Genomic DNA, 26,450 nt, shown 5'->3' with positions numbered 1-26,450 from the left:
CACCATCAACATTATCTTCATGTAATCTCCGCCAAAAGACAAATCCGCCCATCGGTCTCACTGCCATCTCATCCCAAACACAATAAGACAGGCTTGTGACTGGTTGATTAGGACACCAGCACCTTACAGAAAAGGGCTGCGATTGCATGAACTCTCAGCACACACATGACTCCTCATCATGATTCTCTCCTATAGCACCTTAGCACTTGGCTAGGCTGTGTTTGATGATCTCCCGGGACTGGGGTGGGATCCGGTCTGGGAACAGAACCTGGAACTCCACCAGCAGGTCGCCCCGCTGCGCCGGGGTCCTGGGCAGGGGCAGGCCTTCCCCACGCAGGCGCCGCACAGAGCCCGGCTTGATGACGTCACTGCTGGGCAGTGGCATCATGCGGTTGTCCAACGTGGGCACGTTGACCGTGCATCCGCAGAGAGCCTGGAGGAAAGAAGAAAATAAAAGAGCCGTAGAAGATTAGTACTGCTGAACGATATCTCTATCAGTAAGTGTTGGAGAAACAATATAAAAAGAAAAGTATCAAATTTGGAAATGAACCGAATGCCTGCATGATTTGTCCCCCAAGTGTCATTTCTATTTCTTTCAGTTATGCAAACATCTATTATTACTCTGCGCTCTACTTCCTGTGTGTGTGTGGGAGGACATGCTCCATAGAGAAGATGGAGGAGCTCTTTTCTCTGTGACAGAGAGAGTGAATGCAGAGGAGTCTGTGGCGTAGTGGAGGAGATAGAAGAGGGGGCGCTGAGCACCAAAGCTAAATATAGTCCCTCTCTCTCTCTGCCTGCAGGGGCCAGGGAGGTAGCAGATGCTGGCTGACTGCCAACAGCCTCTCTCTATTGCAGGTCTGTTTTAACAATGGCCTGGAATCCTCAGGTGCATTCTGCACTTCACTGAACAATTCAAACCTACTCATTACACACAGGTCTACCTTCACTGGGGGTCATCTGACTTATTGGTTGTGAGTTTAAGTAACGGAGTCTAAGTCGTGGGTCCAAACCTCTTCTGAGTGGGTGTCGCTAAGTGGTTAGCGTTATATAAAGTCTCCATTTCAATCTCCCCTCCCCCCATCCAATGAGTTTGTTGTTTATTTCACCATAAGCTGTGTGGTGTCTACAGCCTACACAAACCCCTTCCTGCACCATGTATGGTCTGAGGGTAAACAGAGGGTCAACACGCACCTCTTTGAGGGTGATCTTAGCCGTGTACACGATGTTGGAGCCGTCCCGCTTGTACTGTACGTGCTTTTTGTCACGCAGCACGAAGGTGAGGTCGGCGGGCGTGTTGTTGGGCGTCTCGTCGCCCTCGTGGGGGAAGGTAATCTTAGTGCCCGCCCTCCAACCTTTCTTCACCACCACGTCCAGCACCTTGTCCTCCGACCGCAGGCTGCGCCCGTCGGGGTTGAGGCGGCGGCGGCTGATCTTGACGTGCTTGGTGCAGCCGCTGAACACCTCCTCCAGGCTGACCAGGAGGTCGTGGACCACGGCCAGGCCCTGCAGGCGGCGCCGCCGGCCCCTGCGGCCCCCCTCGCCGCCCCCCTGGGTGAAGGCGAAGCGGCTGAAGGGGTTGAAGGCGTCGTCGTCACTGCCGCTGCCGCCGCCACTGCTGCTGCTGTCCACGTCGGAGCCGAAGAAGATGTCGAAGCCCTCGGAGCCGTGGAAGAAGGTGGAGAAGGTGGCCCGCGCGTCGCCCTGGAAACCGCTGCGGTGGGCATTGCCGTGGCCCGCCATTGACACGCTGTTTCCGTTTTTAAGACCTGTAACAACACGGGCAGAGGAGGTGGTGGTTATTGGTCAGTTCCAGTTCACTAAGGAACTCCCCATGAACCGGGGATCTGATCTGTAAACCTTCCCAATGAGTGACTTAAGCACTAAACCACATTTATGTGTGTGTGTTACTTTGTTAATTACTGCATTCAATCCAAACATGCCAATAGATCATTGAACACCTAATGCAACACCTGCATAGAGAATAGATGAAAGGTCTTTGTTGTTAAGCGTTTTTACAACCTTTAGAAACCTTTACAACAGTTGAACTTGAACCAATCATCATCATCACCACCACCACCCCCCTCTCACCTTCCTCCCCATACTGTTCGTAGATGGCCCTCTTCTTGGGGTCGGTGAGGATCTCGTAGGCCTCCGCAATCTCTTTGAACTTGTCCTCTGCATCGGGGTCGCTGTTCTTGTCCGGGTGGAACTTCAGCGCCATCCTCCTGTAGGCCTTCTTGATGTCGTCCTCGCTGGCGTCGGCCGGAACGGCCAGGAGCTTATAGAAGTCCTTCCCCGCCGGCTTGATGGACAGGCAGGGCACCTCTTGGTCCGACTTGCTGCTGTCCTGGAGGAAGGGAAGAGAGACGGGGGGGTTTAGACACCACATGCACTGTAATGTATGCAGCTTGACAGAAAGATTTAAAAGGCATAACTTCAACTGCCATTGCAAATTCACACTTTGATGATAACATTTAGAATAGCTTCAAGATAGGATTATCAGATTTGTCAAATGTATCATGAATACACGTTCAGTCAAAATGCTCATTCTGTTTGACTAATTTCTCATCTCTGTCTCATTTGTCATTATGGTATTGTGTGATCTTGGTTGGATATGGGACTTGTCGAATCATGGTTGAGAAATAGTCAGCAGTCCCTGTGTCATTCATTGTCAATGACACAGGCATTAATTCTACTGCAATTCTAACACTTTCAGAACATTACAAAACCCAAAACCCATTTAATTAACCAGAAATTATACAAAATGCACTCAAAAATATATTGTAATTAAAATGACAGTGAAAGTGGAAACTAACCCGACTTTTAAACCGAATGTGTTCAACTTACCCCCGACGAAGACGAGTTTGAGCTGGAGCTGTCATCCCGGTGCATTACTCGTACTTTGCAGTTGACATTCTTGTTTTTTACACCAAACTGGGTCCAGATAAGCACCATGGTTGTTGGTCCTTTAAGGCTGTGCGGTCGCGTTCAGAGTAGTGCTGATGCTGAGGCTGTGAGCTGGTTGCTTTGCCATCTCCTCTGCGCTCTCTTTATACGGCGGCGGAGGGCATCGCTTCACTCACCGCCCCCGCGCTGTGACGAGAGGGAACGCCGTGCCTTCAGTCTGCTGCCTGTAATTGGTGATCCTGCTGCCTGCGATTGGTGATCCTGCTGCCTGTGATTGGTGGTCCTGCGATGATCACGCGGATGTAGCGTCCTCCTTCTCCATCTCGAGGCATGTTTCCGGAGATCTAGAGGCAGGGCTCTGAAGGATGGAGTCACGAGTCAAGACCATGTAAATCCTGCGGGGGTGCAGATGCAGACGGACAGATATACGGATATAGGCATTCACAGACTGGTTTCTGCATTCCAGACACCGTCCTCCTGAATCCCTCGCCTTCTAAATGATTAAGCCGATTTTAAAATAGATTGTGTGCACATTTGAGGTTTTTGCCCTTGGGATAGCCTGAATATTTCTAAACAGAATAGGCTTCTGGCTTATATTGCTATAGGCTAAAGCAACCGTAAAACCACATAGCAAACACACACCTGCCTATGTTAACAGATCCATGTTTGTCATTCAACTCATTAAAACTGTAATATGCCATATTTGGCCAAATTTGTCCTCCAAAAATAGGCAGCATATATCAGAAAGTGGTATTACGTAAGAAACGTTACGGGCAGGTGCTAGCTGGGCTTGCTGCTTAATTAAGTGTATATCTCTATTTATTTATCTTAAAACACTATTTTTCACAACCAATAATAATTTTACATAAAATAATCAAATTAGCATTTAGTCTCACTATAGGATATATATTAGCTTTAAGGGAGAATTAAAGATTACTATCCAATATATCACGGTATCACATCATATGGGCATCCAAATAAAACAAATACAATTCAATGAAACCACTATATGTATGGTGTGTCTGAACTGGAAGAGATCACGTGTTGGTGTACCAACACTGTCCTCATCGCGTCGGCACTGGCAGCAGACGGGCTATGAATGGAGAGGTACGTATGTACATACATGGTATCACTTCCTGGCTCTGACGCCAAGCACAGCCAATCAGCTGTGGAGTTTCCATGAGATTCTCCATCATTCCAACAGGATATCATGGACAAATTTGGTGTGAATGTGCAGGAGCACTCACATAGCACTCACATCTTAGGAACGGAGTGGATCACACAGCTCTGGTTCTCAGAGTGCTTGTTCTTATCGCTGCCCACGGGGACCTCGTTACCTCTTGCTGTGAATGCCCACTCTACCATGTGCATGCACAGGTGCATAGGCAGACATACCAATGGACAGATATTTAGACGTACAAAAAGTAATATAGTTAGATGGATTTAGCGCCATTCTGTGAGCCTTCTTGATGTCGTCTTCGCTGGGGTCGGCCGGAACGGCCAGGAGCTTATAGAAGTCCTTCCCCGCCGGCTTGATGGACAGGCAGGGCACCTCTTGGTCCGAGCTGCTGCTGTCCTGGAGGAAGGGAAGAGAGACGGGGGGTTTAGACACCACATGCACTGTAATGTATGCAGCTTGACAGAAAGATTTAAAAGGCATAACTTCAATTGACATTGCAAATGCACAGTGTCATTGGTTTGATAATGGGGCATGCTGATGTGCATACAGACATACCAAGACAGACATACAGAAATATATTTAGACCTACAAATAGTAATGTAGATAGATGGATGTATAGATAGACATTCCAATATAAAGATAGAGCAATAACTAAACAGATAGGAAAAAAAGATGGATAGGTAGAACAGATGGACAGACAGACAGACAGATAGACTGATAGATAGATAGAGGTATAGATAGACAGTTATACAGATATATAGAGTTAGACAGACATACAGTCAGATATATATATATATAACTGTAGATAGATAGATAGATGGATAGATAGAGGGATGAGAGGTGACACAGGGCTATTAAAAAAATAACACTAGTTGACACCAACCCCTTCTCACAGCTACACCTCGTCCTTCAAAGTTTATGCATATGAATCAAGGCATTGATTTTGAATTGTATTGAAAAGCGATTCAAAGGTTTACACTTCAGACTACACTTTAAATGTGGATAGAATTCAACACAGAAAACTCCAAAGTAGTGGAGGAACCAGAACAACATGAAGGGAATGTGAGGCAGCGTGCCACTAGAACAGTTTCTCTGTCTGCCACATCGTGCCCTGTTCTCTCTCACATGTTGGGGACTTCAACTCCCCTCCCGAATCCTGCGGAACACCACGTACACACTGCTTCAGAAATGTTCACACTGGCTAGTACACACACAGACAGCCCTCACACCCCAAATGTGTCCACTACTGTTCCCACACATGCAAACAGATGGACCTCAACACACACATTCATACACAAAACACACGCGCGCGCACACACATACTCACAGATGCACATTTGCACAAACACACCAGCACTTGTCTATTCACACACACACACACACACACACACACACACACACACACACACACACACACACACACACACACACACACACACACACACACACACACACACACACACACACACACACACACACACACACAAAGGCATGGTGGCAGAAGCAAGCCTCCAGCTTGACGTCGTTGTGATATTTTGTGTTAATGTGAATCCTTCCACCAGAGAAGAACAGAGAGATGTGTGAGAAATGAGGATGAGAGGCTCAATGCAATAACAAGAAATAAGAGATGACTGATAAAAGACAAATAGATATAGGGGAAATATCATATTTATCAGGGTACATTGAGATGTATTTATGAAACAACAATTACATTTAATGAAATGAAAAGAAGAGAAACAGCGGCCATACATTAAGTCTTCCATTCTCACTCTTTGAAGTCTGCAGTATTTTAAATCATCTCATGAGTCCATCACAGCACTTCTGTCTGATCATCGGATATTGGCAGCAGAACCTCGAATATCATGAGGTTTTAGCTTATGTGATATATTGCAAAAACAATACATTATAATTATAATTTTCCTTAAATAATTATTTAAGGAATGTATCAATAATATTTTAGACAGGTTTGCTTTCATCTGCAACCTTCATCCAGGCTCTGCCATCTCCTAGCCATGTCTGCCCTCTGCTGGCTATGCTTGAAAATACTTAGTGTGTGTGAACCCCCTGTTTCAGATTAAATTCAAACGCAATTCGATTTAAAAAATGTGTTTTTGCGGGAAGGAGGCGTATCCCCATGTTTACGACTCAAATTAATGTTGTGATCCTCTTTTGATGGGACGCAGCCATGAATATAAACCGCTGCCCAGACAAAAATGAAAATAGATCAGATCAAAATGAAATAGTAAATGTTCACAAATTGGTTTGCGGACAAATAGTTGAATGTTAGAAATATGGAGTAGGAGTGTGGGGGGGGGGGGGGGGGAGCACTGGAGAAAGAGTCCCTAATGGAGACTCGTTCTCTGGGGTAGTACTAGTGTGTGGTGTTGGTGTAGTGTGGTGGTGGTTGTTGAGGTGGGGTCTGTGCTTCTCAATTCGATTAAATTTTAAATTTAATCTAATTGAGAATCTAATTTCAATTTTATTTGTATAGGCCTTAATCCCAGGTACAGTCTCAAAGGGCTTAACATGCTGTAACAGGGAGGGAGTCCCTGTGAGAATGAACCTAAGATCCACAGTCTCAGTGTCACCAACCGCCAGCTGCTCTCTTCCATGTGCCTGGCGATGATAGGTCCGTCCGTAGATACAAGCCGAGGTACAACTTCACTGCTGAGAGAGTTGTGTTATTCAAGCACTTGATAGCATCAGGCTGTTTTATAGAGACATTGGGCCTCGAGTCTGGTGAAGAACATAACTAAAGAGACATAACCAAGAGACTCTATGATTGCCTTTCAACTGGACAAGTGGGATGAGCTACAGTTTAAAGAAACCATCCTACCACCTATAACAGACAGATAGCTTCCCTCATATGGTTGTTCTAACTCATCCCTGCCTATTGTACGCTTCGACAGCTGAATCATGAATACGTACGAAAGGGACACTTACCTAAGGTGACATGGGCTGTGACGGCCATTCTAGGCTGTACAGGAGTTCTATATGGGGTCAGAACAGTCTCATTAATAATGAATGCACAGAGAAGGATTCACAAATGTATTTTGTGATTTATATATAAATTACTCTCTTCTCACAAATACATTTCAATGCACACACAAATGGATATCGGCATGTATAAATGTAAAATAAATCCATAAACAAAAATAAGTTTCACAAACACATTTCTGATCCACACACAAATGTGTCTTGTTTAAAATAAATGTAATATAAATCCATAAATATATAAATTAAAAAAATATTTGCAATTTTCATCAAAAATGTATTTGGATGTTGTTACATTTATATACAAACTGTTAAACTTGAATTTACAAGACGCTTTTCATTTGTGAACTTGTTTGCATTTGTGTGTGAACTGGTCTGTATTTATATGTGGATTTTTGAGACTCCCCTGACACGGCTGGATTCACAAATGCATTTTTTTCAACAAGGAACTCTCTGTAGCCAATCAGATGCCTGCCTCGTTTTCAGCCAATCACATGGCTCCCGTGTCTCTCGGTCAAATGATCGTCCATAACAAACTCTGTAGGTGGCGAAGAAGCAAAAGCTGCGTCACGTTTTCAACTACAACCTTTTCCCATCTGGTTTCCACTTGGGTTTTGGATTGTCGGGCCGTTAAAGTAGTAAACTATTATGAAGAAGTATTATGCTAACGCGGATCTGCGCAGACTTAGGACGTCACGACTCTCCCAGTCAAGGTTGCATAGCAACGGCAATGTTTATTTTTTTGTCTTCACCGAAATGGAGTTCAGTGGCACCAGAGCCCGCCTACGGAGCTGGCGCCAACGCTGCTCGTTCATGTGTGAAATCGATCAAATCGATCTAAATCTCAATAACAGCCAACAAACTCTTATCACGGTCAAACCAAAAAGTCAAGTCGTGGAGAAAAGAGGCTGAACCTCGCCAGTGAATAAGTTTTATACACACACTGAAATCGCGTGTGGAATGACCATCATGTTAGGTTGTGACTGGTTGCGAGCACTCCCTAAGTATGACGTATGAAGTCTGCGCAGATTGTAACTAGTTCCCGGTTAGCATTAATAATAGTTTACTACTTTAATGGCCCGACAATCCAAAACCAAGTGGAAACCAGATGGAAAAAGGTTGTAGTTGAAAACGTGACGCAGCTTTTACTTCTTCGCCACCTACAGAGTTCGTTATGGACGATCATCAACTTCTTCAGTTCCCGACAACTTCTTCAGAGGTCTATGCTGAGGTACCCCTCGTGGGATTGCAGTCATGCGATTGGCTGAAAACTAAGGAGGCATCTGATTGGCTACAGAGAGTTCCTTGGTGAAAAAAATGCATTTGTGAATCCAGCCGTGTCAGGGGAGTCTCAAAAATCCACATATAAATACAGACCAGTTTACACACAAATGCAAACAAGTTCACAAATGAAAAGCGTCTTGTAAATTCAAGTTTAACAGTTTGTATATAAATGTAACAACATCCAAATACATTTTTGATGAAAATTGCAAATATTTTTTTAATTTATATATTTATGGATTTATATTACATTTATTTAAAACAAGACACATTTGTGTGTGGATCAGAAATGTGTTTGTGAAACTTATTTTTGTTTATGGATTTATTTTACATTTATACATGCCAATATCCATTTGTGTGTGTATTGAAATGTATTTGTGAGATGAGAGTAATTTATATATAAATCACAAAATACATTTGTGAATCCTTCTCTGTGCATTCATTATTAATGAGACTGTTCTGACCCCATAGTTCTAGGCTGTCTGCGTTGTTTAGTTTCCCTCGCCGAGGGTTGTTGTTGGAGGGACAGTTCTTGAACCACCCAGATGGGGAGGGATGGTGAAGGAATAATCAGACAGCGGTGAATGTGAGTCAGAGATGGATCACTTTCTCGGACATTGGCTTTCTCGGAAATCTGAAGTGGACAAGCCTTGTCCACTTTGCATACCTTTGCAGGACAACAGGAATTTTAGGCTAGTGAGTTAGAAGGACACGGGCCTGTGAAAAATTCAGAAAAATCGGAATGTTTATAGATAATTAGAGGGTGCTAAGTCGGACAACGGTGCTCTGGAACACGATTCAATGGATTAATTTCTGTGAGCAGGAGGCTTGTTATTGTGTGTCTGTGTAAGTGTGCCTGTGTTTGTTAGTGTGCTAGCCATGTGTGGTTCTAATTGTGTGTGTGTGTTACTTTGTTAGCGTGTATGTGTCTTTCTGTGTTTGTGTCTCTGTGGGTGTTTATTAGGATGTGTATGAGGGTGTGCATGTTTGTTAGTGTGTATATGTATGTGTGCACATGTGTGTATCTGTTTGTTAGTGTGTGTAGGTGTGTGTGTTTGTGTCTCCCTCTATCCTTCCTGCGTCATTCCTGATACCCAAGACCTCCATCACCTCCTCCATCACCATCACCTCCACCATTACCACCACCAGATTTCCATCACCATTTCCTCCATCACCAACACCACACCCATTACAACCAGCTCAATCACCACCTCTATCACTACCACCTCCATCATCACATCCTTCACTAACACCTCCATAACCATCCTCTCCACCTTCACACCCATCACCATCCCCTCCTCCTCCACCTCCATAACCACATCAATCACCTCCATCATCACACCCATCACCATCCCCTCCTCCTCCACCTCCATTACCACATCAATCACCTCCACCACTCTCCCATCGCTCTTCATCCACTTCCTGCTCCTCACTGCCTTGTCATATGGCATGGCCTTTCTTCACATCTTTCTTTTCTCTTTGTTTATCCCTCTTTAAATATAATTAATTAATAATTAGGGACCGAGCAGAACCTGCAAGGTCCCTATTGTTTTTGATCCGATTATTATTATTATTATTATTATTAGGGACCGAGCCAAACATGGCAAGGTCCCTATTGAAACCCTCGTGATTATTCTTATTATTTTCCCTCATCTTCGACTGCATTTTTCCCCCCCTGCACATATTCGAAAACTCATTTTTTTTTTTAAAACAGTAAATTCGCCAAGGATCACAGGTTTTTAGACTTTGACAAAAATCCTTTGGCACATATCATCTATGGCCCATTATCTTCAATCTGACATAAGGATTAGTCTGTAGGATAAATTTCAAAGTACCCATGAGCCATTGAGTTCAAAAAGGGGTGTGTTTTTCACCCCAAAAATAGTAAATTGCACATATCTACATTAATTGGACTCCTATGGTGTTGGACCCCTCTACTAAAGTTGTTCAGAATCAAATTCTGAACAAGATTAAGTCAACAATTTTTCAAATGGGGCGTGGCATCGAAGTGGGCGTGGCCCGTTACTTAAATAGCCACAGTTCATAGACGCAATGTTTGATTTGAGCGGGACCAACTCAATGGCCGTTAGGTACCAAAGTTCTAACTGCTCACCAAAAATTAAGTCGATTTAAAAAACAACATGGCCGCCAGAGGAGGGTCGATCACTCTGCGGACACCGTAATAGTTATGAATATGAAATTCACAGGACACGTGTAAACTGGTGCCTCTAGCTCACATACCAAAATTCGTGTTTCTATTTTTTGTAGCGCCCCCTACAGGAACTTTAAAAAGCAGCCCCTGCGCCACGTTTCACCAATATGTATGAAACTCGGTAGGCCCGTACAACATGACAATACCTACAGAAAAGCCTCTTGGAACCATGCCCCAAAACCCACGGGAAGTCGGCTGTTCTCTTTTTTAATTTGCACTTTTACCGGCAAATTTCGCTTTTTCGCCTTGTATTTCAACGAACTCCTCCTAGGGAATTTATCGGATCTGCTTCGCAATTGATCAGTACAGTCAGAAAATGGGGCTCAACCAACGCCGTGTTATTTGTGACTGTACGTTGATGGGCGTGTCCGTGGCGTGCCTTCAAAGTTGGCCGTTTTGAATTCCGTGCTCTTATTTTCGCTTTTTTCGCCTTGTACTTGAACAAACTCCTCCTAGGGAATTTATCGGATCTGCTTCACAATTGGTCAGTACAGTCAAAAAATGGGGCTCAACCAACGCCGTGTTATTTGTGACTGTACGTTGAAGGGCGTGTCCGTGGCGTGCCTTCAAAGTTGGCCGCTTTTCATGGAATTTTTTCACTTTTTCGCCTTGTATTTCAACAAACTCCTCCTAGGGAATGTATCTCATCTGCTTCTACAGATTACATGAATTCGCTAAAAATTAAAATTAAAACTGTGCGCAGTGATGAACGGGACCTCGTGGCAGTGCACATGTTACGAGGTCCCGTTCATCACTGCGCGCAGTTTTAAAAAAGCGCACATGTTACGAGGTCCCGTTCATCACTGTGCGCAGTTTTAAAAAAGCGCACATGTTACGAGGTCCCGTTCATCACTGCGCGCAGTTTTTTATTTTTAAGCCTCTTTGACTGCATTTTTCCCCCCCTGAACATATACGAAAACTCAATTTTACTTGGTGCATTTGTGGGGACTGGTGAAAAATTTCAGATTCTAGCCGTCAAATTCACATTCGCCCCAAGGTGGCGCTATACCAACTGTTCAAAAGTGCTAACTTCGCACTAGCAGCACGCGTCACCGGTTTGACCTACACTCATGAAACTTTGCACACATATGCAAATCCTCATGATGAACAAAAAAGTCTCTTGAACTGAACATTTCCGGGTTGCCAGATTTTCCTCCATTTTGAATTATGTTAAAAACAGCAAATTGCCGAAGGATCCCAGGTTTTTCGACTTTGACAAAAATCCTTTGGCACATATCATCTATGGCCCATTATCTTCAATCTGACTTAAGGATTAGTCTGTACAATAAAGTTTAAAGCTCCCATGAGCCTTTGAGTTCTAAAATGGGTGTGGTTAAAAATTACTTAAAAGTTAATTGCTCATATCAACATCAACTTTCACTCCTATGATGTTGACCCAGATACAAAAGTTGTTCCGAATCAAATTCTGAACAAGATAGAGTAAAAAATAAAATAAATGGGGCGTGGCTTCAAAATGGGCGTGGCCTGTTACTAAAATAGCCACAGTTCATAGACGCAATGTTTGATTTGAGCGGCACCAACTAAGTGGCCGTTGGGGACCAAAGTTCTAACTGCTCAAGTAAAATGACGTTGATTGGAAAAACAACATGGCCGCCAGAGGAGGGTAAATCACACTGCGGAGACAGTCATAGTTATGAATATGAAATTCACAGGACACGTGTAGACTGTTGCCTGTACCTCACATACCAAAAATCGTGGTTGTCATGTTTGTAGCGCCCCCTACAGGATCTTTAAAAAGAAGCCCCTGCGCCACGTTTCACCAATATGTATGAAACTCGGTAGGCACGTACAACATGACAATACCTACAGAAAAGCCTCTTGGACCCATGCCCCAAAACCCACCGGAAGTCGGCTGTTTTCTTTTTAAATTTACACTTTTACCGGCAAATTTCGCTTTTTCGCCTTGTATTTGAACGAACTCCTCCTAGGGAATTTATCGGACCTGCTTCACAATTGGTCAGTACAGTCATGAAATGGAGCTGAACCAACGCCGTGTTATTTGTGACTGTACGTTGAAGGGTGTGTCCGTGGTGTGCCGTCAAAATTGGCCATTTTTAATGGCATTTTTTCACTTTTTCGCCTTGTATTTCAACAAACTCCTCCTAGGGAATCAATCTCATATGCTTCTACAGATTACATAAGTTTGCAAAAAGTTAAAATTACATAAGTTCTGGAAAAATTAAAATTAAAACTGTGCGCAGTGATGAACGGGACCTCGTGGCAGCGCACATGTTACGAGGTCCCCGTTCATCACTGCGCGCAGTTTTAAAAAAGCGCACATGTTACGAGGTCCCGTTCATCACTGCGCGCAGTTTTAAAAAAGCGCACATGTTACGAGGTCCCGTTCATCACTGCGCGCAGTTTTAATTAATAATATTGTTGATATTCTCAATCTCATCCCCTGCCTCCTTCCTCTTCTCGCCCCCAGACGTCTGTCCAACCAACCACCACCGCATTTAGTTTAACGCAGTTCTCAAACTTTTTTGGTCATCCCCCACTTTGGACACATGGCCCCAACACAATGCTAATGTGGCAAGTGGAGGGGTGGGAAAGGTACACCGACAACGCCACCTGGGGAGTTTCGCCCCAGGAGATATATGTTCAGAAGAAGTGGTTACATACCTTCACTACTATTACAATGGTCAACAGGTTCGTATACCACGGGCAGAGACGTGTTTAGAAAAGTATAAAAGTTTATTTTGCAAACACTTAAAACTAATAACACTGGCACGTAATTAAACTGGGGCCGTAGAACAACGTGAACAAGGCTGTGGAGGCCAGGTACGACGGCCCGAAATCAAATCAAGGGGGAGGAATAACTAACCTAAAACACCCGTGACACTACAGACACACACAGACAAGGAGTTTGTGACGAAAAGGACCACCACCAGGGATTGGGTCGCCGCCTGGCCCTCAGCACCTGTTCACAAAGAAAATAAATCAAATTATAAAACTGGCCTCCCAGTTAATACAGCCGTTGATTCAACACTCTCCACAAACATACACACACACACACAACACAATATACTGTACTTCAAGTAATCCAAAGAAACAAACAAAACAAACCCAAACAAAGGTAAATAATGTTCATTAAACAACGAAAAGTAAATAATGTTCATTAAACAACAAAAGTAAATATTGCTCAACCAAATTAAACAAATGCATACAGAATAAATCTTTTCAAATATAACTAATCAACTGACCGAAATCTTAAAGTATGCTACAGTGAGCCCTGACACCAGCTCTGTCAAGAGCCTCAGTATGTGATTTCAACAAGGCTCAGAAGAGCGTCAGGACAGTCCCAGTGAGCCAAAACAGCAGCGGGTCCAGGAGATGGTAGCGATGATGGTTTCTGGTCCTCACCAGCAGGGCATTACGGATCACCAAGGGGAGATGGTCTAAGACATAAGCAGAACAATACACTCAGTCGGGAGCGGCCCAACAGGCTGAAACCAGGGGCGGACAAAGCAGACTCACCCCGCGGAGACCGCGCAACCACGCCAAAGGGCCCACGGCAGAGCAACTCAGCCCCAAGACCCCAGCAGTCCGCCACACCGTGCGCCAACGGAGAGAGCGTGTCGCTATATGTCTCTATAGCGCTGCGCCAAAGGAGGGAGCGTGCGTTATTGCGGAGGAAGAGAGGACGCTCTTGCCAGCATGGCATGCGGCTTCACCACGCCGCTCCGGACCACAGCCACCACCACGGACGAGCGGAACAGGAAGAGAGAGAGAGCGTGCCCCGCTCCGGACCACAGCCACCACCACGGACGAGCGGAACAGGAAGAGAGAGAGAGCGTGCCAGGTGTACCTGGCTCCTATATATACATAAGGTGCGCTCCCCGCCCATCAGTCAGTGCCACAGGGGGACACAGCACCCCACTGTGGGGGAGTAAGCCGTGCTCCGGCCACACTAATGAAATACGCCAAGCTTAACATTTGCAAATTTATTGAAGTAACATCAAGTTACATCATCATGTTGTATCTAAATTCTAACTAAATAACATCAAATAACAGCAAGTTCAACAATAGAGAAAATAAAAGTGAAGCTGAAAGAAAAAAGAGCGAGACTCCTCCGGAGCTGAGGAGTCAACTAAAACCGTCAACAGTGGATGATGTGCTTTTTTGCACGGCAATCTAAAGCACCACGCCAAACACCACTAGTGTAATTCCCCGGCATTTCATCTTATGTGTCTAATTTTCCTTCGGGTGCGGGTTGGGCGTCGGTATCAATTTATAGCAGGTCTGGTCGGGTGCGGAATGTAGCCTAATTCACGCTACTGTCGGAACACGGGTCGGATGTGGTTTTAAGTTTTGCGGGTAAGGACCGGTGCGGGTTTGCAAATAAGAGCCGTGCAGGACTCTGATCTGCTTATCTTTCTCCACTCCGCTCTGCCTCTGGCTCACACACACTCTGCCCCACCTGCATATCTCTATTCTCCACACAACCGCTGGTTTAACGTAACATCACGTACCATCACGACAGTGCTCATGGGAAATGTAGTCAGTACTGCCTAGTGGTGGGTTTCATGATTCGTTTGAAAGAATCAGTTCGCCAAGAAGAGTCGTTCATTCGTTCGTTCGTTCGTTCGCATTTCCGGTAGCGGTGAATCATGATTCTCAGTCACTGAGTCGGTCAGACTCGGCTCCTCCCTCGTTCTCATTCTCAAATGAATCACGATCGTGCAATGGTGCAAACGGTCATCAATCAACACAACATTAACTAAGTTCCTTTTAGCTGAGGAGTGCTTCATGTTCGGAATCGGGATGTTGTTGCCCGGCTGACTCTCATGACGTCTCAGTCCTCGAGTCTTCACCGCTAAACACAGTCAGTGAACGAACGGCGACTCGCGAGTCAGCGACTAGTGGGTGGAGCTGGGAGTCAAGTCTCAGAGAACGAACGAGACGAACGACGACGAACGAGAGCGACCACCACTAGTACTGCCCAGGGAGCGAGAACAGTAGAGCGGCTCTGAGATTGCCTCATGCATCACCGGCCAAACTGGCTAGTAAGTTTTTATGAACACCCGCCAAAATGATTTTTAACCCACATTTGGCGGGTTGGCGGGTGTTAATTTAGAACCCTGCTTGTATGTCCCTGTCATGACAGCTTGGTCGGGGAGGTGGCTGCATGTCTGCCATTTTGAACTGTGAGTTAACGCCTGGCAAGCCCATGGCGACCCACCACTAGTTCACCATGATGCACCTGATGCTGTCGAGATATGTAAGCTTTAGCTCAAGTTCTACCAGGAGGACTCAGATTCTGGCGCGCTACTCCCTCATTGGTTAATTGCTTTACCAATCACCGGCCTGCACCTACTATTTAACAGCTGTCTAACACACCTCTTCCGCTGCTCAGGTATTTTGTTCGACGCACCTCCTTCCACCCCACCACCACCAGGGCCCCGTTTCCCGATAACGATGGATCCATGCTCGTACGATCCATCGTACGATGGATCTCACGATGCATCGTTAATTTTAGGGGAGCGTTTCCCGAAACTCATCTTAACATGAACGCACGTGCTCTGCTTTTACGATGTCGTAGGATTGTAGCTGTCTACTGACAGTGCTGAAATGGGCTCCGTATGAGGGGGAGACGCAGGAATGTTGTTGGATTAAACTATATTTTGTGGTAGCAAAAAATATCTCCCCATCAAGGCCAACAGCAGAGTAGCCTACGAAAATAATAGACTAAGATGAATGCTACAAATATTAAAACACAATTTATTAGGTCTAGGCCGACATATGCTATATCAGTCCAAATCCCGAACGCACCGTGCGTACATTGTTTCATGGAATTTTCTCCCCTGAAATAATTCCATATTAAAAAAATTAAAAATAGCATGTGTCTGTGTGACAACTAGGCCTATAGCATTTATTTAAATCTGCTGATTTCTGAAACATGCTTTGCGCCGCAAAGAGGGCAGACTTTCTGATTCCTGCATTCCGTTTCATTCATTCATTCAGTGATTGACGCGCCGCGCACTCTCTAGAAACGTTGGTGTCAACATTAAAAATGCAACGTTTCATTCATTCATTATCATTCAAACGCAGAGGCATTGACACGGCTATTGCTGTTGCTGGTCTAGATCGATTCCTGCCCATATTGTTGGGCAGGGGGTATGATGGTGCGGGCAATGTAAGCGGGAGAAACCAAGTTTTCAAAAAGCTGTCGTGACATCAGTTACATGACCTGGAACGTCTGTCAAGACCGGGACAGAGACTCCCCAAGGAGAAACACCATAGGGTAGGATGTGAGGCTCCCCCACTCAGCGACTACAATACAACCCTGCTCTTACAGTAGAGAATCATGGAGCACATTTCAATGTTCCTCTTCATAGACCTTGAAGCCCCAGTGAGGCTTTCTTCACCGCTTCTGAAAAAGAGCACAACTGCAGCTCAACAGGGACGCTAGTTGGGATGTTTCCAAGATGTCTTACAATTCAAGGGGGACCCATCTCCCAGATCCAATTAGCCTCGTCGTTACAATTCAGCCCGAGTAAGACTTGGATCTCAGGGCAGGAGTACAGGAGATCCAGAGGGCTTGCTAGCAGTCCATCATGTTGAGGTTAGGTAGGGAAGCCACGTTGCAGACTGTTCATCTTCCATCTTCAGTCAGTTGGTTGGTTTCTCATCCGATTCTGTCCAGTCGGAATGCCGTTAGTCCATCATCCATTGTACCAAGTAGCCATTGTCGCTTTCCATTGTTTGCATGATTCAGTCACACTGCAGTCCAAGCTGCATGACACTCAAGTCATCCTGTCCAGTATGTAGAAAGGTCGAATTGAGATCCAGATGCTAGATCGCTCCAGGCTCTTGCTGTGTTGAACACCCACTTTGTTATCCTCTTTGATTTAGGCCACAGACTTGAGTCATCCAGAAATGTCAGACCAAAAGACACTCAAGGGTGTTTCAGGAAGAGTAGCGTCCTCCTGTAGCTGAAAATTCAAATGTTCAGGTAATACAAGCCAAGTAGAAGTAGAAAGATTTCCTCACACATGTAGTGCCCAGTACCAGGTTAAAGATTGCCCCTCTCACACTTAGTGGCCCATGCCAGGGCAACGATTTCCTCTGACACTTAGTGCCCCATGCCAGGTTAAATATTGCCCCTCACATGAAGTTGTACCCCATGACATGCAAAGATTGACCAGTACCAGGTTAATTTGTTATTAGATTGTGTGTATATACACAAACGATGACAATACTCAGGAATACAAAGCCAAACGAGAGAGGAGAGACCAGTGGAGGGTTTGACGGAGAGACCAGTGGAGGGTTTGTAGGTCTTTGAGAGAGGAGAGACCAGTGGAGGGTTTGTAGGTCCTTGAGAGACCAGTGTTGGTTTCAGCGCCGTCGTATAGGGGGGAAAGGTTATGACAATTATAAGGGCCCACAGCCCGCTAGGGCCCACACGCAGCCTCTATGAAAAAATGATTATGCATACACTGAACTAATATATATTCATATGAATGAATCCGAATTAAAACAAAGCCACAAATCATACAATATTCTAATTTTAAGAATTTCAATAATTCCCTTGGCCCCTTCTTAAAAAATGGTGGTAAAAAACCGCGGTTCGTTCTTCCCAGGGACGTGCACAGGAGTCTTGAGGGGCAGGTGCCGAATTGTTGACGGGGAGGGGGGTGTTGGATCGCGGACGAGCGCTATTGCGGGTGCGATTTTGACGGCGGGGGGGGGGGGGGGGGGGGTTGGATCGCGGACGAGCGCTATTGTTAACGGGGGGTTGGATCGCGGACGAGCGCTATTGCGGGCGCGATTGTTGACGGGGGGCGTTCGATCGCGGACGAGCACTTTTGCGGGCGCGATTGTTGAAGAACACTCAGATGGCACTTTTTAATACGAGGCAAAAAGGGCAGGGGCTCAAGCACCCCTAGGGCCCTATGTGTGCACGTGCCTGGGTCTTCCCATGGTTCTTCCTCATTGGAAGTGAGTGAGCGATGAGACTTACAGTGAACAAACAATCCAATTTAAACTTTAATTGAGATTAGATGAGGCTTGTTGTTGTTTTTGATATTTGTTTTACAACAACGTATTCCATGTGCTCTTTGTTTCACTTGCACATTTAGTTAAATGCTACATATTTACCTGTAGACTATCTTGAGCCAGGACACTTTGTTTTTTGCATATCAGTGCTTGATTGTTAAATACAATAAAATACCCACACCTATTTGTTGAGTGGTTAATTGAAAATGTATTTGCAATCAGAAGTGTAATAATGTGTTGCAAATCAGGGAAATGAGAATAATTATTGTAATTAATATTACATAATTTACATAATAATACTCTGACTTGTTAAGTCGTTAAATGTAAAAAAGGAAACAAATTGGGTACACCAGGCACCGTCAAGAACACTGAAAAACAAGAACATTTAAGGTGGCAATGAATGGGGTAGAGGGGCCCACACCAATATTCCTTCAGGGGGCCCAGAATTCCTAGCAACTGCCCTGGTTGGTTTTGACGGAAAGACAAGCGGTGGGTTTGTAGGTCTTTGAAAGAGGAGAGACCAGTGGAGGGTTTGTAGGTCCTTGAGAGGAGAGAGCAGTGGAGGGTTTGACGGAGAGACCAGCGCTGGGTTTGTAGGTCTTTGAGAGAGGAGAGACCAGTGGAGGGTTTGTAGGTCCTTGAGGAGAGACCAGTGGTGGGTTTGACGGAGAGACCAGCGGTGGGTTTGTAGGTCTTTGAGAGAGGAGAGACCAGTGGTGGGTTTGTAGGTCTTTGAGAGCGGAGAGACCAGCGGTGGGTTTGTAGGTCTTTGAGAGCGGAGAGACCAACGGTGGGTTTGTAGGTCTTTGAGAGAGGAGAGACCAGTGGAGGGTTTGTAGGTCTTTGAGAGGAGAGACCAGTGGTGGGGGGCTGGTGGGTCAGACCAGTAGTGGGGGGCTGGTGGGTCAGACCAGTAGTGGGGGGGCTGGTGGGTCAGACCAGTGGTGGGGGGGCTGGTGGGTCAGACCAGTGGTGGGGGGGCTGGTGGGTCAGACCAGTGGTGGGGGAGCTGGTGGGTCAGACCAGTGGTGGGGGAGCTGGGGCTTGGGCTTCAAGGCGTACGGAGGGAAATGTTGGAACGGGCTCCGTGGTTCTCAGGTGCAGGAACCAGGTTGGGTTCTAGTTACTGAGAGGGACAGCCCTCACATCTCGCCCCCTGGTGTGTCTCCTTGAGGAGTCCCTGTCGCCATCCTGAAAGACATTCCAGTTTTGATTGATTGATTGATATCTTTATTTCGATCATGTAAACGACAGTGTAAAAAAAATAATAATAATAATAAATAAATAAGATAAAATAATAATATAATAAGTGAACAGAAAAATGTATACACAACATCTCATAAGCAACGCAGTTTACATGAGCGAAAAGGAGTAGGAAGAAGTATAAACTTATCTAATCCTACCCCTATAATTTTAACTATATGTTCTAATTAAACATTTTACACATTACACATTTTAATCCAAATAGTAAGTAATCAAACACCTTGTGTGAATTATTCAATGTACCTCTGGAGAATCATTTCTTTATGTCTCTTTTTAAACATGATTACACTCGAAATGTTTTTGATTTCAGTACTCATATTATTCCACAGTTTTACTCCACAAATGGTGATACAGAAACTTTTCTTTGTTGTACGAGCTCTACCAACCTTTAGATTTGATTTCTCTCTTAAATCATAACCTTGCTCTCTTTCATGAAACATTCTCTGAATATTTCTTGGTAGCAGATAGTTCCTTGCTTTATATAGTACTTGGACTGTTTTATGCTCCACCAAATCAAACAATTTTAGAGTTTTAGATTTCCAAAATAAGTCATTGGTGTGTGCCCCATAATCAACCCTGTGAATAATTCTCATTGCTCTTTTTTGCATTATGAAAAGTGGCTGAAGTGCAGTTTTGTATGTGTTTCCCCATGTCTCTGTACAGTACTCTAAATAAGGACGAATCAGTGAGTTGTACAGAATATAGAGTGATTTATGATCTAGGACATGCTTTGCTTTTACCAAAACTGAAATACTGCGAGACAGTTTAGATTTGATATGTTTTATGTGAGGTTTCCAGCAAATTTTGTCATCTATTATCACTCCCAGGAATTTATTTTCATTTACTCTTTCAATATTTGTCAGTTCATGTAACTGACGTGACGACGGCCTCTTAAACACTGGGTTCCCCTGAGGGGGGAACATCTACACAACTGAAGGCCTCAAACAGCGCAGAATCCTAGTATGCATCTCTGGTCAGTCAGTCACACACCCTTATCAGTAAGACAACACACATGGGCTGTGATGCAATGTTGAGGAATGTAGTAGGAAAGTGGAAAGTATTTTCTAGGTGTGAATATATATATATGAGAGAGAGAGAGAGAGAGATCAGGGCCAGGGCCTACAAGGGGGGCGGGGCCTGCAAGGGGGGCAGGGCCTACAAGGGGGGCGGGGGCGGGGCAGGGCCTACGAGGGGCAGGGCCTGAGAACCGGTTCAAACTAAACGCTGTCAGCCCACAGCATTAAAATACAATGTTGTGACTTACAGTTCGCAGTTTCTTCTTCTTCATGGTTCGATCGTGATACTCACAGAATCTGTTTCTTCTTCTTGAGCTATGAAGGAGAGCAATGAGATTAGTTTTACAGCTTGTGTGTGTGTGTGTGTTTTAATTAGTGATTAATCCAATCAAGTCAATCCAAGAGTCATTGATAAATATCAGCAGCCCCATCACCCGGCAAAAAATATCAATGAACTAAATTTAAAACAGCTTACGACGACATACATCCAGAACTACTATTCAACTTATGAAGTAGGCCTAGTAAAAGACAATTAAGATAAATTATAAATAAATGTCCTACTCACAGCAGGTCCGGATGTAGCAGGCCGTTTTACTTCAAAAAGTGTTCGTTAACCCAACGGTCAACCTGGAAAACAAGGACCAGACGTATCATTAGTTACTTTTATAACTTTAACCGGACATTTCTAACCATGTTTCGGTTAAACTTCTAAAATAACGTCAATATTAACAGTGTAATGGAGACGGCTCACTGTCTTTTTCAATCTAACCTGTTTGATCTGGTGGAGTTAACAGCCGCCTGAGTCAGCCTGCATTGAGTCCCACGTCAATTTCCAACAAAACAATTCCCCCATAGACAATGAATATAGAGGCAGTTATTGCACTCACTTGGTTTGTTGAAGTTGATTGTAGTCTTTCCGGTAGTCTGTGTTTGCTCCAAGCTCTAAAATGCATCCAAATAAGTTATAAAAATATCTATATGTCAGGAGCAGTACAAGACCTTGTCCTCTCTCAACATTCACTGATTCAAATTGTTTGTTTGCACACCTGCATACAATTACTGAGCTGATTATAATGCTTTACGTCACTACCACTGTTCAACACCAGATGGAGGGCTCCCTCATGCATTCAAAATAGTCTAACTAAAAAAAGTCAAATGAGGGGTTAGATTCCTGCCTGGGTCATATGCTGCATGTTTTCCTTTTGAACATTAAAAAAAAAGAAAAAGATAATAAAGTTAGGGGTTAACGGTTAGGGTTAGGGCTGGCTTTTTTCCAGAGACCCACAATTTTCACAGAGTAATCCCAAGATGCACCCTGAAGGTCTAATGGACAAGATTCTATCTCTTGTCAACTAATTCATTAAGCTTACTGCTTAATGTCCTTGCCTCAGCCACCTAGTGCATCACTTCCTTTAGGGCTTCGGCCTCCTAATGAATCACTTTAGTATATTTGAATGCCCTCTTTCATTTATATGAAAGAGGGCATTCAAATATACTATAGGGCTTCGGCCTCCTAATGAATCACTTTAGTATATTTGAATGCCCTCTTTCATTTATATGACACCACCACCACTGGGACGTGGCAACAATTCTCAATATCCATATTGGGAGGGGTGGGGGGTGCTTGTGGACAGTATAGCCTACACTAGACATAAATAGGAAGCACACTCAGGAGGAGGAATGACCTCTCACACATGATAACTTAATTAATTGTTTCAAATAACATGCCTCGTTAAATCAATGAGCTTGATGTTTTGCTTTCATGAATAGGTTATAGGCTGTGTCACTACAAAATCTGACCATGCGCATCTCTCTGGGTGACGTGACTAGCCACCAGACAGGGATTAAAAAAAAAAAAAGGTCAGAAAGTCAAGTTCAATACAAAAGTAACTTATTAATTATAAGTCTAAACTGCGGAAAATAGAAAGATATTACAAGGTGAATTTTGAAGGACACCTTAGAATATCTGTCTATTTCCTAGCCAGCGGACCCTAGTTTACGACAAAAACAACACAATTGACGGCAGCTCAGTTGCCGCACTTAACGTCGTTAACGTGGTTCAGAGCAGAGCTATGAATGAATGTCATGTTACAATGAATGTTTATGTTTGAACTCATGAAGTCGTTTTTAACGTGAACGGTGCATACATTGTGTACATTAATGTTTAATCAATTAATAATAATTTAATTAATTAATTAATTAACATCACAGCATCCCGCTCCTATCACAGGAACCTAGAATCAATATGTTCAGGGGTTTGTTCAGAATATTGTGCATATAACGTGTAGGCCTACATGTATTAAATGCAGGATATATGCGTGGATGTTACAGAAAATGAAATAATGGCCAGTTTGTGTAGTCGATGGCAACCACCATAGCGCCATAAAATCCTGCGCAGCCTGCCCCATATTTTGAAAAATAATCTCCTGATTGAAATCCATTGGTTTAATATTGAATTAATATATTTTATTAATTCAATATTAAACCAATGGATTTCAATATATATATATATATTTATTTATTTATTATTATTTATTATTATTATTAATTAATATATATAAAAACATACAATTATTTAGTCATAATATTATAAGTAGACCACGTAGCTATGTAGCTTATTGTTATAACAAGATCTGTATCTGATCATTGACCATTGACATAGGCCTACATATTTATATATGTATTTATTTATTTATTATATAGGCCTACGGAGACCACCAGACCTCCTCGAAGCAACGAAAATGGTTTATTAACACGCTCTATTAAATCCCAAGAAAGAAGACGCCATACCTGCTCGAAAAATGTATTAACGTTTTTTTTTAAGTTGTTAAATAAGAGAACATCATTAGGCCTACACGTTACATAAAATAACATTACAAGCAAAGACAATGGTTTTATAGCCATGATTTAAACGGCACGCGAGCTGCTGGGTTCAGCGTCCATAGCAACCATGTTAATGTCTTCCTAATAACTATCCAATAGGAAAGATGCTCACAACGTCTACTAGAGCCGTAGTCGGGTTAATACAGGAGTGAATGGGCTGTGAATTAAACCAGAGTGAATTAAACCAATGCATTTCAATCGGGAGATTATTTTCGACAGAATAGGGGGCAGGCTAGGATTCTATGGCGCTATGGTGGTTGCCATCGACTACACGACCTGGCCATTATTTCATTTATATATATTTATTTATTTATTTATTCTCGTTAAACTCGTCAAAACGTCCTGGTTTCATGTTAATAAGAGAACATCATTACACGGTTACATAAAATAACATAATCAGCAAAGACAAACATTTATAGCCATGATTTAAACGGCACGCGAGCTGCTGGGTTCAGCGTCCATAGCAACCGTCATAGCAACCATGTTATTATAAAGTATGTCCACCATTTTCACATTAAAAAGACTTCCCTTTCTCGGGCCACATTGACCAATTCTGACGGGGGGATCCCGAGGCGTTCCCAGTCCCAGGAAATAATTTCTTATTATCTTCATTATCATGTTGGTGGGCGTTCCCTTAACCTGCGTCCGCGTCCCAGTTTGATTGACATGATCAAACGGCCCGCCCCGCCCCCTGAAGACAGCCCTCACTGCTGTCTCCGCACACAGCTATTTGATAAATGCCAGATTATAAAACACGCATTTAAAAAAATCGAGTCAATAACTATCAATAACAATGCGGGACAACGTCTCAATTTGTAAAGCGTGGAAATGCGTGACTGTCCCGCACAAAGCGGGACATCTGGTCACCCTATATAGACCTTACATGTTTATATTCTGAGAAACGCTCCGATCGAAAACGCATGGGTTAACATTTTGCGCAGAACGAAAAAAGTCGGACAATCGTGCTCTGGGACACGATTCAATTGATTAACTTTTGTGCGCATGAGCACGAAATGTTTTTGAGGAGGTCTGCTGTAAAAAGCGGGAGAATCTGAGTCGCCCTAATACACCACATTTACCCTTTGATGCATTTGTTGTTTTGACACATAAATAGCTAGAGGGTGCACTGTACTATCTGCGCACACCCCTTCTATAGTCGAAGAAAATATCCCAATTGAAAGGCTATGGTTTGAATTTTGTTCTGTGTAATACGAAATAAGTCAGACAATCGTGCTTTGGGACACGATTCAATAGATTAACGTTCGTGCACATGAGCACAAAATGTTTTTGAGGAGGCCTGCTCTTAAAAGCAGGGAAATCAGTTGTATCCCTAATACACTACATTTACCCTAGCCTTTGATGCAATTGTGGTTTTGGCATAAAAATAACTAGGGTGCATTGTACTATCTGCGCACACCCCTTCTGATGCCTCTCTCTCTCTCTCTCTCTCTCTCTCTCTCTCTCTCTCTCTCTCTCTCTCTCTCTCTCTCTCTCATTCTGTGGAGCACGAAAAATACGTTTCAGTCTTTGAGGGGGTCTTCTGCAAAATCGGAAATATTGAGACACACACACATACACACACACACACATACACACACACACACACACTCTCTCTCTCTCGCTCTCTCTCTCTCGTCTGAAAAACGCTGCCATTAAAAATGCATTGGTTTACATTTCGTTCTGTGTAGCACGAAAAAAATCGGAGAAACGCTCCCATTAAGAATGCATTGGTTTACATTTCGTTCTGTGTAGCACGAAAAAATCAGAGAAACGCTCCCATTCAGAATGCATTGGTTTACATTTCGTTCTGTGTAGAACGAAAAAAGTCGGACAATCGTGCTGTGGGACACGATTCAATAGATTAACGTTAGTGCGCATGAGCACGAAATTGCGTGATACCGGGTTGGTTAGGGTCATAAACACATTGACGGTCTCAAAGCGCTCCTCTCGCTCTGAAAAGCATTTTGCACGCATAAAAACTGGAAAAGTTGATAACTCAGTCCCTTTCAATGCAAACGTGTAACTAAGCTTAAATAGGGTTATTTATGCCAATGCACACCATTTGGAAGTGGAGAGCATTAGTTTTGAGCATAATTCACGTGTTAGGGTCAAAAACACATTGTTGGTCAAAAAGTGTTTTTCTCGCTCTGAAAAGCATTTTGCACGCATAAAAACTGGAAAAGTTGATAACTCAGTCCCTTTCAATGCAAACGTGTAACTAAGCTTAAATAGGGTTATTTATGCCATTGCGCACCATTTGGAAGTGGAGAGCGTTGGTTTTGAGCATAATTCACGCATTAGGGTCAAAAACACATTGTGGGTCAAAACATGCTTTTCTCGCTCTGAAAAGCATTTTGCACGCATAAAAACTGGAAAAGTTGATAACTCAGTCCCTTTCAATGCGAACGTGTAACTAAGCTTAAATAGGGTTATTTATGCCATCGCACACCATTTGGAAGTGGAGAGCATTGATTTTGAGCATAATTCACGTGTTAGGGTCAAAAACACATTGTTGGTCAAAACATGCTTCTCTCGCTCTGAAAAGCATTTTGCACTTATAAAAACTGGAAAAGTTGATAACTCAGTCCCTTTCAATGCAAACGTGTAACTAAGCTTAAATAGGGTTATTTATGCCATTGCACACCATTTGGAAGTGGAAAGCATTAGTTTTGAGCATAATTCACGTGTTAGGGTC

General features: G+C 43.7%; 2 protein-coding genes across 3 annotated transcripts in view; both read right to left on the bottom strand.

Annotated features, from left to right (window-relative positions):
• The window catches only part of rpl37 (ribosomal protein L37), a 151,384-nt gene extending 146,132 nt beyond the window's left edge, over positions 1–5,252 (bottom strand). Inside the window, exon 1 of the mRNA XM_084482966.1 lies at positions 5,248–5,252. The gene's annotated coding sequence lies outside the window, so the exon portion shown is untranslated. The remainder of the gene's footprint in view (positions 1–5,247) is intronic.
• Positions 200–2,955, bottom strand: LOC311362962 (dnaJ homolog subfamily B member 5; the record flags this gene model as incomplete). 2 transcript variants are annotated; one of them, XM_084482874.1, is made up of 4 exons in its annotated part: positions 200–433; positions 1,192–1,766; positions 2,089–2,347; positions 2,848–2,955. In XM_084482874.1, 4 exons carry the CDS (start codon positions 2,953–2,955, stop codon positions 200–202), a joined length of 1,176 nt encoding a protein of 391 aa, XP_084339000.1. The 2 variants fall into 2 exon arrangements, with proteins under 2 accessions (XP_084339000.1, XP_084339001.1); XM_084482875.1 differs by having other exon boundaries at positions 2,089–2,341.
• Positions 5,253–26,450: the final 21,198 nt, after the last annotated feature.

This window comes from Micromesistius poutassou, assembly GCF_964030765.1.
Source record: "Micromesistius poutassou genome assembly, chromosome: 18".
NCBI classification, from domain to species: domain Eukaryota; kingdom Metazoa; phylum Chordata; class Actinopteri; order Gadiformes; family Gadidae; genus Micromesistius; species Micromesistius poutassou.
Note: the sequence above shows the minus strand (reverse complement) of the source record. Positions and strands in the feature narration are given on the sequence as shown.